Source organism: Sceloporus occidentalis, unplaced genomic scaffold (assembly GCF_023333645.1).
Source record: "Sceloporus occidentalis isolate IW3139 unplaced genomic scaffold, rSceOcc1.0.p SCAF_5, whole genome shotgun sequence".
Lineage (NCBI taxonomy): Eukaryota > Metazoa > Chordata > Lepidosauria > Squamata > Phrynosomatidae > Sceloporus > Sceloporus occidentalis.
The window spans coordinates 183,311,762-183,331,732 of record NW_028316985.1 but is presented as its reverse complement, the minus strand read 5'-3'; the positions used below and the strand labels follow the sequence as shown (position 1 = coordinate 183,331,732).

At 42.7% G+C, this 19,971-nt stretch overlaps 1 protein-coding gene across 3 annotated transcripts; it reads left to right on the top strand.

Annotated features, from left to right (window-relative positions):
• The first annotated feature begins 260 nt into the window (after positions 1-260).
• On the top strand, positions 261-18,375 carry LOC149313256 (uncharacterized). Of its 3 annotated transcripts, none has more exons than XM_089526365.1 (7): positions 261-362; positions 3,981-4,110; positions 6,124-6,298; positions 7,757-8,046; positions 9,890-10,562; positions 14,327-14,664; positions 17,284-18,375. In XM_089526365.1, the coding sequence occupies exons 2-7, from the start codon at positions 3,994-3,996 to the stop codon at positions 17,986-17,988; spliced, it is 2,298 nt and encodes a 765-aa protein (XP_089382491.1). In that variant the 5' UTR covers positions 261-362; positions 3,981-3,993; the 3' UTR covers positions 17,989-18,375. The 3 variants fall into 3 exon arrangements, with proteins under 3 accessions (XP_089382491.1, XP_089382493.1, XP_089382492.1); XM_089526367.1 differs by lacking the exon at positions 261-362 and adding an exon at positions 686-706; XM_089526366.1 differs by lacking the exon at positions 261-362 and adding an exon at positions 3,554-3,587.
• Positions 18,376-19,971: the final 1,596 nt, after the last annotated feature.

The window sequence follows — 19,971 nt, the reverse complement described above, 5'->3', positions numbered from 1 at the left end:
AGTATATTAATAGAATATCCAATAATAATAATAATAATAATAATAATAATAATTTACATTTTCTCAGCCTCTCTGTTATATTATCCAGAGTTTTCCTATGAAGTAGTTTCCATAACCATTCCTCAAATAATGATAAAACTACAAATCCCAGGATCCAACGTTCCTTCCAAAGGCGTTTGACGGACAGCGCGGGGAGGAAGCGTGGCATCCAATGGGAGGGCGGGAAGGAGGCGGGCTCAGAACGTTCCCCGGGAGCCAGGGAGGCTGCGCGCGAGGCCCAGGAGCCAGCCCTGCAACTAGGCGCCCATTTGCACCAGGTTATATTTGGGGCTTTTTGTGCATTTTAAGCGTGAGGAGCTCAGGTAAGAGGAAGCGTGCATTTCCTTCCCCGCCTTGGAAAGAGTCTCTGGGATGGCTGCGGAATTTCCCCAACTTTCCCAGGCTGTTTTGGGGGAGGGACAAAACCAAACCAACCCAAAACCCTTTCCTTGCCTCCCCTCCTGCAAGGGTTGCGCCTTTGTTTTGCTGAGCAGGAAATGGCTGCAAAGTGGAGACAAGGAAGGAAGGGCTTTCATTTTCATCACAAGGGAATGCCAAAGCAAAGGCAGAAAGAAGGCTGAGGGGAGGGGAGGGCTTGGGTTGCTTTTTCCTAAGAGGAGGCCCATTCACACATTCCTGGGGGACTCAGGGACTGGCTTTCCTAGGAGTGAGTATCTTTGGAGTTGAGGGGACTCCAGCAGGGACTAGGAAGCCAGCAGGGGCTGCCAAAATTGCTTTGCACCAGAGAAGGCAAACCTTTCGCATGACTGAATGGGAGCCTGCAGAATAGTCTAGCTTTCCCTCTTTGCTGCCTCTTGGAGGAAGTGTGTGTGAGATTTAGTTTTCTAAGTACCAAATCAACTTAATCAGGACAAAGCAGTTATGGCAGCCATTTGCAATGTATTCATTACAGTCTTGCCAAAAGGGCTGTTATACACCCTTTTAGAAACCCCCATTGCATGTGCATTTTCCACACCTCCTTCATCATATTTCTCCATACAATGCCTGTCCAGTTAAATTAGTTGCAATAGATTCGTGGGCGTGTTACTAATATCCATAGCCCTCATAAGGCATGCAGAGAAGAGAAAATCCCTGGAAGTCTAGTTTCCCTTTTAGCAAAAGTGAAATCTATTGCCATTACATTAACTATAATAGCATGAGCTTGTGATTTCTCCCCCAAAGCCGCCCTCTTCTTCCTTTATCTCTTTGGCCTTGTCTGTCAGTTGAAAAGAAGATCTGTTGCTTTGGAGTTTGGACACCCAAAATTGTTACAACTTTAGTGCTAGCTATTCCTTTATCCTAAACAAAAACAAAAACCCTTTAGAGTCTGTATTCTTGGCACATTATTATTTAAAAGGTGTTTTGCAAGGGCTGTGAAGAATTAAAAAGGTAACCATCTCTCTATCTGGGGACCAAAGTCCAAACACTCTTTGCAAGAGATGTGTGTGAAGTGTGTTGTTTTAAAAACCATTCCTGTCTTTTATATTATGGGGCCTATCTGAAGTCTAAACTCTTACTTTTATTTTTATTAGCTTTGCCTATACACATCTACCTTTATTTCTGTGTTGAATCCAAATGACCCATTCTCTCAGAAAACTATGGACGCCAGCCGTGAAAGCCTTCAACGTCACCTTGATCATAGAGTCGCATTGGAGGATCTGGAGATGCCGGATGTTGATCATAGAATTATGTTGGAGGACCTACAAATGCCCAGAGAAGTGTTTTCTCTATGAACTTCTAAATTTTCCAGCACAGCTCTATGGTCAAATTCCAGCAGAGTTGCACTGGAGGATTTAGAGATTTCTAGAGAGAAGATGAATTCAAAGATATGGCTGGGTTAGTCACTAGAATAAGTTATAGAGAGATCTTGTATCGCCTTTGAGACTAACTAAAAGGAAGTAGTTGGCAGCATGAACTTTCCTAGACTTCAGTCTACTTCCTCAGATCCATCTGAGGTCTAGAAAGTCTAGGAAAGCTCATGCTGCCAACTTCTTTCTTTCAGTTAGTCTCAAAGGTGATACAAGATCTCTCTACTAGAGAAAACATGTTAGTCAAAACTGCAAAAGTCAGAGCTGCAAACTACAACAGTACTAAAGTTAGAATTGTCCAAGCCATGGTATTCCCCATCACTATGGATGGAAGCAAGAGCTGGATATTGAAGAAAGCAGATAGGAAGAAAATCAACTCATTTGAGATGTGGAGCTGCAGAAGAATTATGTGGTTGGAGTTCTATGGATACCATGGACTGCTAAAAAGACAAACAAATGGGTCCTTGAACAGATCAAGCCTGAACTTTCCCTGGAAGCCAAGATGATAAAGTTGAGGTTGTACTACTTTTGGCTGCATCACAAGAAGACATGAATCATTAGAAAAGACACTGATTCAATTGAGGCTGTCGTACTTTGGCCACATAATGACTGTGTATCACTAGAAAGAACAGTAATGCTAGAGTGCATGAGAAAGAGAGGAAGGCTGTATACCAGATGGATGGACTGTATAAGGAGGTCATGGGTATGAATTTGCAGGATCTAAGCAGAGCAGTGGAGCACAGGGAGATGTCTCATACAGAGGGTCGCCATGAGTCGGGGTTGAATACCAGTTAGCAGCAGCAAACCTTTACAATATAGGTTAGAATCCTAGAGTTGGAAGAGATCCCAAGGGCCATCCAGTCCAACCCCCTTCTGCCATGCAGGAACTCACAATCAAAGCATCCCCGACAGATGGCCATCCAGCCTCTCTTTAAAAACCTCCAAAGAAGACCACCAAACGCCAAGGGAGCGTGTTTCACTGTTGAACAGCTCTTACTGTCAGGAAGTGCTTCCTAAGGTTGCGGTGGAATCTCTTTTCCTGTAGTTTGCATCCATTGCTCTGGTTCCTAGTCTCTGGAGCAGCAGAAAATAAGATTGCTCCATCCTCAGTGTGACACCTCCTCAGATGTTTAAACAAAGCTATCATACCACCTCTTACCCTTCTCTTCTCCAGGCTAAACATACCCAGAGCCCTCAGTCACTCCTCGTAAGGCATGGTTTCCAGACCCTTCACCATTTTGGTGACCTTTCTCTGGATATGCTCCCTTACCTGGATTCTAAAATATTCCAAACACCAAAACTTTATTCATGAGTGGTTGAGATAGTGACACCTTTGCTTTCTGATGGTTTGGTGTACACAAACCCTGTTTTGTGCACAAAAAAAATGAAAAACACAATATAAAATTACCTTCAGGCTATGTGTATAAGGTGTATATGAAACATGAAAGCTTTGTTTTTTAGATTTGGGTCCCATCTCTGAGATATCTTGTTGTGTACTCATATCCAAATACAGGTATTCCAAAACCTTAAACATTCAAGATGTCTCTGGTCCTAGATGGTCCTTGTGGTCATTTTAAACTCTTCAGATTCTATGAGTCCCACCAGCTTTTTAGAGGTTTGGTAGTTGAATGGTTTATGTTCATCATTTTATTCCAGGTAGCGATTTGAATGTTGGACTATGACTCTAAAGAGCCGAGTTCGATTCCCAGCTCTGTCATGAAACCCATCTGGTAACCCTGGGCAAGTCACACACACACAACCTCAGAGGACGGCAATGGCAAACCCCCTCTGAAGAAACATGCCAAGAAAACCCTGTGATAAGTTTGCCTTCAGGGTGGCCATAAAATGGAAACGACTTAAAGGGAAACAACACATGCAACATTTTTCATTGTTGTTACTCTACTGCATTTATTTTTACAGTTTTATGTGCATTTCCCTGGGGTCCCTTACTGATAAAGAATCAGTTTAGAAGTTTTTAAAACACAGAAAGAAGCTGGATTATGTCTCGGGGCCTGAAAAGTATTGGAAATGTTAGCCAGTCTAGTGTATTTGTTCTTGGCGCAGGCCGTGATTGAACTTCTGGGGCAACTGCTGCGGAGTCTAACAGCAGCATCTTTCTTCCCATTTTCCTAGTTGCTAAGTGAAGATGTCATCCTTTGCGGAGGAGAAGGTGAAAAAGTACATCAGGTGTAACTTGGCAAAGTTCTACCGCATTCGAGTGGCTCAGATGATCCGCCTCCCGTGCTTCACGGACACCGACAGGGTAACGGTTCACTTTTGCCCTGCTGGGGTGGGGAAGCTGCAAGAAAGTCCATGCCCAGCTCAGTGGTCCAAAACGCACTGCAGAAATAATCCAGTTAGAGACCACTTTAACTGCCTTGGCTCAGTGTTCGGGAATCCTGACAATTAGAGTTTATTGCGGTACCAGAGCTCTCTGACAGAGAAGGCCAATTGTCACACAAATCTACAATCCCCAACATTCCCTGGCATTGAGCTAGGGCAGTTAAAACGGTCTCAAGCTGGGTTATTTCTGCCATGTGTTTTGGACCTTAGATAGCCCTTTTAAAGTTTGGATTTAAAACCCAACTGCCCCTTTTGATGTGGAAGCCATCAGCTGCCTGTTGGGAGGATGCATACTTTGCACAGATGAAGATCTAGGTTCACTCTCTTGCTCTCATGACCTCTTCCTTATGAAACCATCAGCTGGTGGTTTCCCAGCTTCCGTATGAAGTTTGTACTGTTTGCTAGAAGGTTGAAATGGCTCTCCTAAAGCTTTGTAACTGGGAGAAATGGCGTTTAGTGCAGTGATTCCCAATCTTTGGTTCTCCGAGATGTTTGCGCCTTCAGTTCCCAGAATTCCTGCCAAAGTGGTTGAGGCTTCTGGGAGTCGAAGTCCAGAACACCTGGAGGACCAAAGTTTGGGAATTGTTGGTTTCATGCAAATATGCTGGTGTTTCAGGTGGGCATGCTTCAGCCCTGCCTGTTGCATTTGGATTCTTAGAACATCTCTGAGATGGACTCCTTCTCCCTCAACTTAGAAGAACTGGATTGCAATTGATGGGGAAGATGGTACTGAAAAACTGGAGCATAGCTGTCAATCAGAGTAGTCCAGGCCAGTGATATGACTCAGGGAAAAGGCAGACTCCTGCGCTCACCTTAAATGGCTTTAAAAGAGGCTTGTCGGAAGGGTTTATCCAGCAAACCAGCGGCAGTTGGCTTTTCTCTAATTACCACATTAAACACACTGCAAATGATGTGTATTTTTAAAGTCAGAGTTTTTTTGGGGTGCTGAAATGTTGCATTTGTACCGGGACCCATTCACACTGCAGAATTATAGCTCTGTGAGTCCACTTTATTTATTTTCAGAGGTCACAGAGATGCATAGGATAAAAAGTACCCAGGTGTTGGGGGCAATTGGCTTACCCTTTGTAAACTGCTTAGGGAGTGCTTAAGTGCACTGCTAAGCGGTATAGAAATGTACTTGTTAATGCTATTTATTTCCCCCCCACACACAGACTTTATTTTTAAAGACTTTTTTGAAATGTACAGAAAATATAAATAATAAATAAACACACAAATAGTAGACAGTGAACAATAAACAAATAAGACTTCCTAATCTCTACCTTTGGCATAGTTACTGACCTTATTAATCACTTTTACTACAAATTGTCATTTCTCAGTGCAACTCTGTTACACCTTTGTTAAACTAATCACCTTGATAGTTTACTCTTACATTCCTCAAAAACTTTATTTACACAAATTCAAACTCTTCTTTAACTCTCAAACGTATATTCTTTACATTAACTTATGTCCCCAGGTATGTTTTAAGTATTCTGAAGTTCCTGACCATTCTTTTTTAAATCTGTCCATCGACCCATTTCGAATCAGGTTAACTTGACTATTTCCATATATTCAAATATTTTCCATAGCCATTCAGACACATCTGGAATTTCTTCTTTCTTGCTTAGGTTATTCTAGCCTCTAAACTGCAGATCCCAGGATTCTATTAAGAATGGCAATTAAAGTGGACTTGTAGCATTATAATTATGGAGTGCAAATAGGCCCCTTGGACACAGCAATAGGATTTCCTGCTTGCTCTAAAATGTTACATCCTTTTCCCTCTTAGTACAGGGGATAGAACTGTGGCTTTTATGAATGCAAAAGGTGTGATTTGCAATGCGAATCTACTGTGAAAGTTGTTTCACAGTGCTCTTTCTTTTTTCCTTTCCTGAAGTTACCCTCATTGGCCTGTTTCCTCCTCCATTTCTTTCTCTAGCAAGAGATAAGCGCCTACTGCAGCAGACATGGGAACAATTTAGCCGTGTTTGAGTTCTTTGAACGCCTGCAAAGCAGAGAAGACTGGTTGCAAGTACTCATAGAAGCCCTCCGGGAAGACAACTTAGGAGACTTAGCCGATGACCTCCAGCGCATTTATAATATGTATCAGCCCCGTGAGTTAGCCTTTCTTCTTTTGCATGCAATGCTGTATTTGGTTTTTGGTAGAATGGAGAATTTCTGGTTTGTTTGTTTGTTGCCAAAGGACAATACAGTACAAGCCCCATATCAGCAGGACTGGTACCAGCGGATTCACTTATCCACATCCAAAAAAATACGCTCTTTCTGTGCATTTTCTAGGTCCCCCAGTGCCATTCTGATATGGTTCTGCTATAAGTTGGCCATAGGATCTAGAGATTCTTAGAGAGGTATTCTTTCCAGACATTTCTAGGTCCTCTTATTGGGGGGGGGGGGGGGTCCGAAACGGATTAATTCTGTGGTATGTTTCTGCTGGAAGTAATTCATTTCAATAGGGTTTGCTGCTATCTCTGGTTCCGTGTTTCCATGGTAAGTCCAGGAATGTATCCCTTGCAGATATGGGGGCTGTACTGTATATAACCCACATAAACAGAAAAGCACAGGACAAAGAGGTATGTATTAATTTGCCAGCACAATATTTACTTGGGTGGTCACAAGGGTGGGTGGGATCACAAGGGTAAAAAGTCTGAGAACCACTGTGTTAGGCAATGGGTTTGAGACTGGATCCTCTCATTTTTAATCACATAAGCCGCTTTGATTGCTCCTGTAGCAGAAAAGTGGGGTATAAATAAAGGTTTTATTTAATTTTTTATTATCAGCCTGTCCCTGCTGCACACCAGAGGAGCCATGTAAAGCTTTTTGCCACACTCCCTGCACCTATGCCACACTCACTCTATGGGCCATGGGGGAAATTTGCACCATATTTGAAGTGGGGGCATTTTAGGCCTACAAGAGACCTTTTTTTAACAACAGGAAAGGACCAGAAGTCATGTCTTGTTTCCTTTCTGTTTGTAACAAAGGCCTCACCTGGGTCTAAAATGTCAGGGAGGAAGCAAGTGCACAATGAAAATATCTCTCAGGCCCTCTTCAAGTGTTGGCATAAACCTATACTTAGAATCCAAGAGTTGGAAGAAACCTCCAGTCCCAACTCCATTCCGCCATGCAAGAAGACGCCATCAAAGCACTCCCAACAGATGGCCATCAGCCTCTGTTTAAAAACCTCTAAGGAAGGAATGTGTTCCACTGTCAAACAGTTCTTACTGTCAGGAAGCCCTTCCTAATGTTGAGGTGGAATCTCTTTTCCTGTAGCTTCCATCCATTGCTCCGGATCCTATTCTCTGGAACAGCAGAAAACAAACTTGCTCCATTCTCAAATATTTGAACATCGTTATCATGCCACTTCTTAAGTGTCTCTTCTCAAGGCCAAACATACCCAGCTCCCTAAGTCACTCCTCATAGGGCTTGATGGTTTTCAGACCTTTCACCATTTTGTTTGCCCTCCTGTGCTCCAGCTTATCACCTGAGAATTTACCTAGTTCCTTGGTCAGGGCTAAAAGAAAATATATGCCTGTGTTTTCTGTCATCCATCTTTCCAGGTAATGCTCTATCAAATTCTTCATCTCCTGTTGTGAATAATAGTCCTCCGTCGAGAGAATTGGGTGCCTTTGGGATCAGTCTGCCTCCTTCTGCTGAACAAAATCCATCGCCTCCATTTAATGTTCAGAGTTCTAGGGAAGCCCGGCCTTCTGCCCACTTGCCTCCTGAGTCTCCAGGATTTGCATCCTTAACCAGAAAGTCAGACTTACCTGCAATGGGCGATTACCACCGTCCTGTTCAGGAAACTGACCTTCCATCTCAGAACAGCGAGATCTCGGCAGAACCAAAGGTTTGTTTAACTTGGGGCCAGTTTGCTTCTGTATTTGGGTGTTGTTGATTGTAATCAATTTCTCTTTGGGATTACAGTTCCCAAAATCTGAACATTCTGGGTGGGGGGTGCTGAGAACTTTAGTTTGGAAAAGTGACTGGCTCTTCTCTGTTGACTGGCAAAGGCAGAAACTGAATGCTCAGAGGAGGTGATGTGCATGTGTTTGGGTGCATCCACGCTGCAGAATTCAAAGAGGTTGAGAGCATTTTTAACTAACATGATTCTATTCTTCAAAATCCTGGGATTTGTGTTTAGGTAAGGCATAGGAGTGTAGGACATGGTGATCCACTTTGCATACACTGACTGACAGCATCTCTCCAAGGCTTAAAATTTTCCCAGTACGTGGAGATACCAAGGAATTGAACAGGGGGCCTTTTGCATAGGAATGTAGGACATGTTGGTCCATTTACTCCAGTACTACATACACAGATGGCAGCAACTCTCCAGAATTTCAGGTCTCCCAGTTCTGCCCGCCTGAAGATATTGGGATTGGACCCGGGGCCTTTTGCGTGTGAAATGTATGATCCACTTGTAGGAGGGAGACAACAAGGAAGTCTGATTTGGGGATGGAACAATTGTGGCCCTGAGCAAGTGTTGTGTAATGGTTTGAGTATGGAGGTGACTTGATGGCACACTCAAGACAACTTAACATAATGAAATGGGTACAAGTAAAAGGCCACATCATTAACACATACAATGAAATTGTGTGTGTGTGGTGGTTGGGGACATGTGCCTTCAAGTCTCCCATTGACTTATGGTGACCCCATGAATTTCTTAGGGTTTTCTTAGGCAAGGAATACACAGGAGTGGTTTAGCCAGTTCCTTTCTCTGAAATTCAACCTACAGCATTTAAAATCATAGAATGATAGAGCTGGAAGAGACTCCAAGGGTCATCCAATCCAACCCCATTCTGCCATGCAGGAATACACAGTGAAAGCACCCCTGGCAGATGGCCATCCAGCCTCTGTTTAAAAAGATCCAAAGAAGGAAATTCCACCACACTCCATGGGAGTGTGTTCTGCTGTTGTCAGGAAGTTCTTCCTAATGTTGAGGTGGAATCTCAACCAGGTACTGTTGTTGTTGTTGTTGTTGTTGTTGTCTGCCTTCAAGTTGTTTCCAGCTTATGGCAACCCTAAGGCAAACCTCCCATGCAGTTTTCTTGGCAATATTTGTTCAGAAGAGGTTTTCTAGTGCCATCCTCTGAGGCTGAGAGCATGTGACTTGCCCAAGGTCAACCAGAGGTTCATTGTCAAACTTGGAATCGAACCTGGTCTCCAGAGTCATAGTCCAACAGTCAAACCATTACGCCATGCTGGCTCCTCCTGGTACTATACATAGAATAAAAAGCAATTTCAAAACATGGGCATTAAAGAGTAATTATTAAAAGCTTTAACCTCCCCCCCCCCCCCCCCCCGGGCATTTAGTTCTCAAATGCTTGTTGAAACAAAAAAGTCTCTGCCTCATTTAAAAAGGACATCATGGAGTTCCCCAACTGAAAAAGACATCAACATGTTGTGTCTCTTTCCAATAATGTGTTCTTCATTGACCTTCATTCATCTGGGACCAGGTTACCCAGTTGTTGCATTGTTTGTGTGCCTTCAAGTTGCCTGTCATGGCAACCCTATGAATTTCACCGGGCTTTCTTAGGCAAGGAATGGTGGTTTTGCCAGTTTCCTTCCTCTGATCTATAACCTATAGCACCTGCTTTATGTTGGCTGTTTCCATCCAAGTATTAACCAGGGCTTGCCCTGCTTAGCTTCCAAGATCACATGGGATCTAGCGCTTTCTTGGTTTCACCCCCCAGGTTAGACACAGTGCCACAAATCTGGACTCTTCTCCATCACCCAAAAGCATTGCAGCCTCACCATTTAATCCCAGAGTGGCAGCTGAGGAGGAGAAGCCTTCTAATTCCCAAGGCCCCTCTGCAACCAGTGGCTCTCCTGCGGTTTTGATACAGGACCACCTTGGAGAGGTGCCTGGCACTCCTGCACCAGTGCCCTCAAGATCTGACTTCAGCAGTGTGGCTCCAAAATGGGGCAACCCTCAGCCACGCCCCGTCTGTGTGAGATCTGGCTATTTTGGGAACATGAGTCGCATGGCTGGAGATACTGGTGCATCCCCAACCCCAGTTGCCCATCTTGGCACCAAGACATCTGGAAATCAGCCAGTGGAGGATCATTATTCATCTGCAGACAACGTCCCAGCAGCAGCTCCAAAGAGGCAAGATGACTCACAGAAGGAAGAGCAACTGGGAGCGTGGAAGACCCAGATCCAATGGGGGTATCAGAAGAAGCGGGTGTTGGGTGATCCTGTAGAAGCAGACAGCAGCGCCACCTCCGGCTTGCAAAGACAGTCGGGCGTAGAACAAGGAGCCCCGAATCAGTGGAAGAATAGTCCAATTGTTACAGAGAAAAATGTTGGAACAACATCAGGAGCTGCCCCAGCGCTCAGTAGAACTCGTAATTCTTGGGAAAGAGGTAAGGCTGTGCTGTGTTCAAAATCTGCTGTGGGAAATACTGTATATATGCATGTATAAGATTAAAAATTTTAGTTAAAAAGTGGACCCAAAAACCTGAGTCAACCTATCCACATGTCAATGCAAATACTCTTTAACTCTTACTTAAAAAGGAGTCATACCCTGGTGAAAGGCAAGAGTGTAATCTGTCCTGGAAGCACTGACTCCCCTCTGCTCTCTCATCCATCCATCCAGCCTTTCGTGTGAACACAAATAGTTATGCCTGCTGGAATTTTGTAAATTCTTTGGCATTGTTTTCCTTTATTTCATCCTTTAGAACTTTTGGTACATGCCCCTAAGTTTTACACTTGTCTTACCTATAGGTCATATCAAAATCGGTAATTCTGGCCCTAAAATTCTGCCTTCGATTTATACATGAGGTCAACTTATAGTTGAGTATATGCAGTACACACAGTTTCTCAGGCCTGGACCCTTTCTTGAGTCTGTTGACTCATCAGCAGGATTGTACCAGAGCCAGGGGTCACAGCAGTGATTCCCAAACTTTAGTCCTCCAAGTGCTTGGGACTTCAACACCCGGAAGGAGCAACGTGGCCAACAGTCAGGTATTCTGGGAGCTGAAGTCCATAACATCTGGCAGGCCAAAGTGTGGGAACCACTGAGTTTCAGGGTTGAAGTGCCATGATATTTTTTTAGACTAATTTTTAACAATCTAATTTGCAATCAGAATTTAAGTTGAGTCTCTTATCCAAATTGCTTGGGGTCAGAAGTGTTTGGGATTTTGGAATATTTGCATATACATGATCTTGGAGAGGGGACACAAATCTAAAGGTGAAATTCATTTATGTTTCATATACACCTTACACACATTGCCGAGGGTCATTTTGTACACATTTTTAATAATTTTGTGCGTAAAACAAAGTTTGTGTACACAGAAACATCAGAAAACCAAAGTGTCACTATCTCAGTCACCCGTGCAGACAATTTTGGATATATTTTGGATTTTGGAATTCCAGATAAGGAATACTCAACCTGTAATACATAATCAAAGATAAAAAAAGTCAAAGGGGTAGAGGGAAAAAAGAAGAGGGAAAAAAGATAAGAGAGAATGGGGAGAAAAACATGCAACTAATGCATGGTAGGGTTCTGATCCCCCAATTCTGATTGTAATGAAAAGACAAATAAAAAGAGAAAAACATTACTCTACCATTACAGATCCAACTAAATAATCTTACTACCATTACTAAAAACCATAACCACAAATAGATTTCTTACTGCTCAGAAAGTCCATAAACAGTTTTCAATCTTTCGAAAAGTCTTCAATTGACTTATCATTTAGAACCCACATTAATTTGGGCTAACTTAGCAACGTTGACAATCCATTCTTCCATTGTCTGTGCTTCAGTCTGTTTCCAAGTTTGAGCAAACAATATTCTTGCTGCTCTGGTCACATATCAAAGGAGCGATCCATATTTACTATCCCGTTCTTCATCCAAAATGCCTGACAATAAGTGCAATGATGCTTTGATTAACAGAATTCAAAGGCATAGCCATGTATGTCTGGAAACTCAGAATTCCAGAATTCAAAAGGGTCTTGTAGCACCTTTGCGACTAACTGAATGAAAGAAGCTGATAGCACGAGCTTTTATAGACTCGATCCTACTTCTTCATTTGCATGAGTGGAAAGGCCAGAGACAGACTTACATAAACCAGATTATATAGGTCTGTCTCTAGCCTCTCCACCCCATGCATCTGAGGAAGTGGGCACAAGTCTAGGAAAGTGCATGCTACCAAATTCTTTCTTTCAGTTAATCTCAAAGGTGCTACAAGACCCTTTTGCAATATTGATTAGCAGAGGTACTGATGTGATCTCCCACCTACATATCCTGTTTTTCCTCTTCCTACCAGAAGGACAGGTTGGAGCCAGAATAATATTCCCAGCATCAAGGTAGTGTTGTGTTGTGAGCTATCCTGGTTCTTGAAATCCAAGCACAAAGAGACATGGAAAGTTTTTTTTGAGGGGCTGGGGCTGAAGGGGAAGGGACCATTTCCCCAGCAGCAATATATTGTTGTGAGCTGTACTGGTTGCAGCACCAAACAATTTGGGAGGTGACTTGTTCAGAAATGGGGAGAAGCAAGGGAAAATCAAGTCCTCTCAGCTGGTCTTGCAAGCATTGGGCAAAATATTACTGAGCTCAGCTCACAAGCTTTGCACTCCTATGCTCCATGTGGAGAAGAGCCAAGCCAGGAACTGTCAGCCTGGCTTGCAAACCCCATGGGTGAGTCCTGATCTGTTGAAAATGCCTAGCCGAGCCCCTTCCAATGTATATTATGCTCACCTTCCCAGTGTGGACAGTGGATGGGGCTGGGAGTATTCCCATGTTGTCCTTTCTTAATGATAGGAAATTATACAGAGAGACAAGCAGATGCTGGGAGTTCTTTGTAGGACAGGAGATCAAGAGGAGAGGCTTTGGGGAGAGGCATTTCCTGGATGATTTGCAGGCCATGTCTGCTCATCGTGGGCCAAATGAGGCCAATAAATCAAAGTTCCCTCTACCCAACTGGACATAAGGAATATAATAATATGCTGCATATATTCATGTAAGTCTAGATATTTTAATTAAAAAACATAGATCCAAAAAACCAGAGTTGACTTATGCACAGGCCAATGGAGTACTGTACTTTAACTCTTATTTAAAAAGGAACCATCCCCTTGTGAAGGTCAAGTATATAATCGTATGCTGGAAACATTGACCCCCCCCCTCGACTCTTTTATACACACATGAGGACAAACACTTATGCCTGCTGGAGTTTTGGCATTGCTTCTCTTTGCTTCATCCTTTAGATCCTTTGTTACGTGTCCCTACATTTTACCCTTGACTTATCCACGGGTCATATCAAAATCCATAATCTGCCTTCAATTTATACATTAGGTCAGCTTATAGTTGAGTATATACTGGAGTTGATAGATGTTTCATATGTAAGCCAAATGCAGAGGTATGTATAATCTGTGACCGGAGTAATTCACATTTTATGCTAGGAATTCTGTTCTGAAGTCAGTATGGAACCGTATACGCGTGGCCCTCCAAATTTGCGGCTTTGACTGTTGGGGATTTGATTAATATGCTTTCTTGAGAAATCTCTAGGTCCTCCAGAGAAATTCTGCTGGATGTTAACCATAGAATTGCACTGAAGGACCTAAAGATTCCTAGAGAAAACACTTCTCTAGGCATTTGCAGGTCTTGCCACTTGATTCTATGGTCAAATTCTGGCAGATGTTGACCACAGAGTTTTGATGGAGGACCTAGAAATTCCTAAAGAGCTATTCTTCCAGATTAAAAAAGTACTATTTATTTATTTGCGTTTTCCCCCCAGTATCATGGGGGTCCTGTGCCCCTAACCCCAGTGAATGTGGAGGGACAAGTGTACTTGCATTGTGTCCTCCTTTGCATAACGTATTGTTGTTTTTTCTCCCCTAATTATTGGAAGTGAGGAGCAGCTATATAAAGTGCTGACAATCTGCTTTGTGCTTTTTAGGCACCTTGTTCACCCACTCTCCCTCCATCCCAAGATTTCAGTCAACATTCCCTTGTGTTTTCATTTCTGCCCTCACAATCATGAGAACTAGCAACTTGGGTAGTGGAGTGGATCTCTCTTCAATGAAGGCCAAGAGTCCACAGAAGCTGCCTTTTATGTGTCCATTACTATGTTCTGCCGGCACTTAGGATGCACCTCATCTATATGCTCTCTATAATTGTTTCTTTGTAGGTGGCCGTGTCCCCACAAACACCGCTTCCTGGGGCCACTCCAGTGTTCCTCGGTTTGGCAGCCCTCATTCCAACCATTCTCAGCAACCCTGGAGCCCAACAGAAAACGCCTACGTTTCCCCAAATCCCACCACTGTGCTTCCATGGCAGAGACGGCCTCCTCTTCCCGACTTTGAAGGTTTCTCTTCCACTGATGTAATCCCACCTAACTCACACATGGAGCCTTCCGCTGCTTCAAGTAGAGGGGACTTGGAGGATCTAAAGTCTCCCATTCAAGAAGAAAAATGGCCAGTTGGAAGGCTGGATGACTCACACACTTCTGCATTGGTGCAAGAGACGGTAAGGTCTTGGGAGATATTAAGATGTGGAATTTGTGAAGACGTCGAAGGCAAAATGAACACAACTGAAATTTTAGGATAACTGGGGGGGTGTACAAAGTTGCTTCTTCGCCTGCCTGCCCTCTACTTTCTGTCTCTTTCCTTCCATCCACCATAATTTATGATAAATAACTCCAGTATTTAAACTACAAAAATCAATGAAAAACTACTGTCTGATCCCAGATATGTTCCCAGATGTACTGCAGATAAAGGTGAACACTATATTTCTATGTAGAGAGATTGATAATACCTTTATAACTAACTGAAAGAAAGAAATTGGCAGCATGAGCTTTCCTAGACTGCAGTCTACTTCCTCAGATGCATTTGGTGGAGTGGAAGCCAGGCATAGACATATATATGCCGTTGGCAGGTGAGGGTGTCATGCCAGTTTCTTTCTTTCTGTTAGTCTCAAAGGTGCTACAAGATCTCTCTACGGACTGATTCTACAAACTAACATGTTTGGCTATATCTTTGAATTCAAACATTGTGATATAATCACTTTTTAAGGCTATAGCTTATTGCTGCCTTGTAAGTACAGTAAGCACACAAAAATAACAAGCTTGTAACATTATATAGTATCCTGTTTTGTGTTGATTACAAAGTGCTCCATGCCTCCTCCAGCAGCTCATTTCATTGCCTGTATGGACTTTCATGTGTTTGTTTCTATGACTTTCCTGGCCACCTAAGGACTACCAGGCTTGTGCTTAAGCGCAAGGCAACTTTGTCGGTAGATACTCACAGTTTGATGGATATATTTAGGATGAGCCAGCATGGTGTCATGATTTGAGTGTTGGGACAACTCTGGATGCCAGGGTTCAGTTCCCAGCTCAGCCATGAAATCCACTGGCTGACCTTGGCATCTCCATGATGCTTTGTTTTATCTACTGTTATACTGGCAATGGTTTCACGGTGCTTAAGTAGCAGATTCTGGACATCATTTTATGATATCAAAATTACCTCTACCTTTAGTGGTTCCAGTGTATTTGCTCCTGCAGTTCAGAATTTGTTCTGATTGGTTTACATTTACGCAGGGGGCATTCATACTCATTCTTTTTGTCTCGGGGAGATGCAGATCGCAATGGTGATTCATATCGGGTTTGTTGTTTCCATTATGTTTTGGGTTCATGGATCTGTTTGAGTCATTTTAACTCTTGTGTTATTCACACATATATATTGTCCCACTTATTGGAACAACTCTGTTTGAATTTAAACATTTTAACTTTATCAGTTTATTGGCAGTTTTTTATTGTTAGGTCAGTATCCAGTGTCAGTTGCTTTTTTTTAAATAAATCACTTATTTTATAGTGCAAGAAATGCCATTCAGAAACAGATCCTTCAGTTAAGTTAAACAAAAAAAAATTGCTTTAAAAGACCACTTTTTAATGAACAATAATTTAAGTTAGTGGCAATAACATCTAAATTGCATTTTGCTATTTCATTTTCTGATTCAGTCCTATATTGGTGTAGTCCTACATACTAATGAAAAAAATGGTTTAAATAAAAAATAAACACACACATTTTCTGTGATTTTTTAAACTGAGTTTTTTCCAAACCTAGGCACAACCCCCATTTTATTACTATATATGCCAAAAAATAATGGTTGTGCTCTTCCTCCAGAATGCATTCATTTCAATAGGGTACACTATTATCTGCAGTTTTGTATTTCCACATAAGTCTAGGAACGTATCCCCTCTGAATACGGGGGCCACACCGTATTTTGGATAGGCTCTTACTTGTGCTAAGGCCTATTAATTAATTAATTAATTAATTAATTTGTATGCCGCCTTTCTCCCAGAAGGGACCCAAGGTGGCTCACAGATAAAAAATGTTTTTTAAAAATTACAATAAAAATTTAAAACAATTAAAATAAAAGAACAGTATAAAATCACAAAAAAATATACAAAGCTTAAAATCAATGCAATGGAAGCATTTTTAAATGTAATTATGTTCCTTTTTATCCTTGGCTGAATATGATTCAGTACTCTTTGGTAGTTCTGAGTACATCTACAATATAGAGTGCAGTCTGACACTGCAGCACCATCCTATGGGAAAATGGGTTTTGTACTTTCCTCTGCCAAAGAGTGCTAGTGTCTCATGAAACTACAAATCCCAGGATTGTATAGGCTGGAGCCATGGCAGTTAAACGTGGTGTCAAACTGCATTACTTCTACAGTATAGACACATCCTTTGTGAACTTTTTAAGTTGTAACCCGCCTTGAATCCCATTGTGGGAGAAAGATGAGATATAAATTCTTGAAATAACTAAATAAATAAACTTCCACATGCCTGAAGAGAGGAAGGTCTTCATGGACCTGATGCCTCATGTTAAGATGACAGTTAGTTGCTTAGGTTCCTTCTTCCATCTTGTCGTGTGTCTAGGTTTGGTATGGCTATTTCTGGAGGTCCCATTCTCCTGTAGGAGAAAAGGGAATGGGAAGACACTTGGATTTGCTACTGTGTGGTACAGCGGAGTGATGAAGGTGGGGATTCAGGGTGGGATCACCACAGGAAGGAGGGGACAGTTGGGTTTCTCTTTCTTATCCAAGAAGCTGAATTTATTGCCTTGGCTCATCTCCCACAGGTGTCTGTAACCCAGCCTCCAGACATTACGGATGGGAGCACAATGAATTCAAGGATGAGAAGGAATGGTTCTTCCCGGAACGACCGTGTCTTTTATAGTTGTCATGATGATGACGGTCCATGCAAACCTGGAGTCCTAACTTCATGCCTGGATGCGAGTTCTCTTGGGCAACTCCAGAGTGGCCAAGAGACAGATCCAGAATATTCTGGCAGATCGGACAGACTTTGTTTCAGCACTGAGTTCTCTTTAAACGGAGACCCTTTAATGCTGAGTGATCCTAGCCAGAATGGACAGCCTGAAGAGAAGTCCTCTGGCTCAGCTGTAGGTATTGTTTTGGGAAAAACTGGGATGGGTGAAGGAGACAGTGCGTCCTTTCAGGCCATGAATGACAACCAAGATGTCAGTGGGTCCATCAGGACCTTCGAGTTGTGGGTGAAGGAAGACGCCAGCATCAAACTTGCTGGTGCGCCCAATACAATTGGCTATCAAGAACTCCAGCCAAACCAATCTCCAGGTGCCTTCCCTCATTCAGCAACAGGGCGTCCGTCAAGCATGCCTACTGATTCCCACTCTGAGGATTCCCACCAAAACCAAAAAACCGATGGAACACCCCCATGGATTCCAAGTGATTATACATTACTCCTTGTTGGATTTGTTCTGGCATCTGTGGCAGGCATAGCTTTTATACTGTATAAGAAGAAGTAGGAGTTTGGGTATTAGAAATTGGTCATCCATCTACTGCATAGCCAAATATTAGAACACCTTCCCTTCCCACCTGTGCCTTCAAATTATACCATGTGGGGGGAAATGTTTCCTTTTGATATCCTTTCTTCAGATCTTTGCATGATGCCCACGGCAATTGATAACTCTGCTGCGCTCACAAGTTGCCTTGTATGTTTCCCTTGGTCCACCTTATTTCTCAAAAACTTTGATTGAGACAGGTAGTATTTGGTAATTGAAATTAAATCTATAGCTGGATATATCACCCTTTCAGCACACACAGTCAGTTGACTTCTCTCCTGACCCATGCAGTTGGTAGATCTCTTTGGTGGAAAGTTCTTCTTTCTAAATAAAATTTAATAAGAAACAGTGCATTGCTTTAGGGGAGGTGGTGCAACACTGTCCATCAGCACTAGTGGGGCCTCCTTCTTTAGCTACTCTTTATGTTACCATTATCATCGTCATCATTTCTTTCCCTGCCTTTTTCCCCCAGATCAGGACTCAAAGCAGCTTACACCAATTAAAGAAGACATTGTTAACCCCCCCCACAAAATACAAAGGTTAAAACAAGATTAAACAATCAAACAAACTAAACATACATCACTCACACACACACACACACACACACACACACACACACACACACACACACACCAGCACAACCATTAGTAATATTAAGCATACTGAAAAACCCACAAAAAATATCAAGCATATCATGTAGAACAGGCCTTATGTAGTCAGTCTTCAAATGCCTTTCACAATAGAAAAGTCTTTGTTTGCAAAAAGAAAGTAGGGAGGTTGCCAGACTAAACCTCTCTGGGAAGGGAGTTCCAGAGCTTGGGGTAGCTATTGAAAAGGCCCATGTTCCCACCAGATGTACCTGTGAGGGTGGTGGGACAGAGAGAAAGGTGTCCTGAGCAGATCTCAAAGCATGGACAAGTTTGTATGGGAGAATACAGGATCTGAGCCATGTGGGGCTTTAAGAGTCATAACCACACTTTGAATTTATGCCCAGAAATGGACTGGCAAGCCAGAGTTTTGCAACAAGGGATTTGGGTGCTCCCCATATCCAGCCAAGATAGCAATCTGGCTGCAGCTCTTTGGACTATTTGAAGTTTCTGAATACTCTTCAAAGACAGCCCCACATAGAGTGCATTGCAGTAATCCAACTGGGTTGTAACTGAGGCATGTGTCACTGTAGCCAGATCTGACATGTCAAGGAACAAATGCAGCTGGTACACAAGCTTTAACTGTGCAAATGGACTCCTAGCCATCATGGAAGCCTGGGCTTTCACCTCCCTCTGCCCACTCAGGTTGCACAAATGGAGAAGTATCTGTTGTTGCTGGACAACTAGAGTTGCACCCATTAGATCTGTATCTATAGCATCTAAGGCAGAGCGAATCTGAGAAAAAGTACGAGTAGTATAAGCTGAGGAAGTAGACTGAAGTATACGAAAGCTCATGCTGCCAATTTCTTTCAGTTAGTCTCAAAGGTGCTACAAGATCTCTCCATGTACTGATTCTAGAGACTAACAGGGCTATATCTTTGAATTCTTTTGTAAGCTTGGTCTTCTTCCTCAGATCCATGGAGTAAAATTTGAGAAGGAGACCAAATCTACGAAAGCTTATGCTACAACTTCATTAGCTTAGGCCTGTTACAGACTGCCAAAATAAAGTTGCTTCGGGTCTCTTTGGAGGTATGCTTTTTAAATGATGCATGCATCCTAAGAGTCCAGAAGTCGCGCCAAAGCCACACTCCATTCCTAAGCACTGGAGTGCAGATTTGGCGCAGCTTCCGGATTCTTAGGATACATGCATCATTTAAACAGCATACCTCCAGAGAGACCTGAAGCAGCTTTATTTTGGCAGTCTGTAACAGGCCACAGTCTTGTATGTAATAATGATAAAGTGCAAGGGAAATTCAGCTAAATTATATATTAGCTTTTCAGCTACAGAGGGAAGATGGGT

What these genes read in the sequence shown, in the direction of transcription:
- LOC149313256 (XM_089526365.1), top strand. Translation starts at nt 3,994, where the DNA reads ATGTCATCCTTTGCGGAGGAGAAGGTGAAAAAGTACATCAGGTGTAAC. An exon ending in GCTTCACGGACACCGACAGG is followed by an intron (nt 4,111 to 6,123) that starts GTAACGGTTCAC and finishes TTCTTTCTCTAG; the next exon opens with CAAGAGATAAGCGCCTACTG. An exon ending in CTGCATTGGTGCAAGAGACG is followed by an intron (nt 14,665 to 17,283) that starts GTAAGGTCTTGG and finishes CATCTCCCACAG; the next exon opens with GTGTCTGTAACCCAGCCTCC.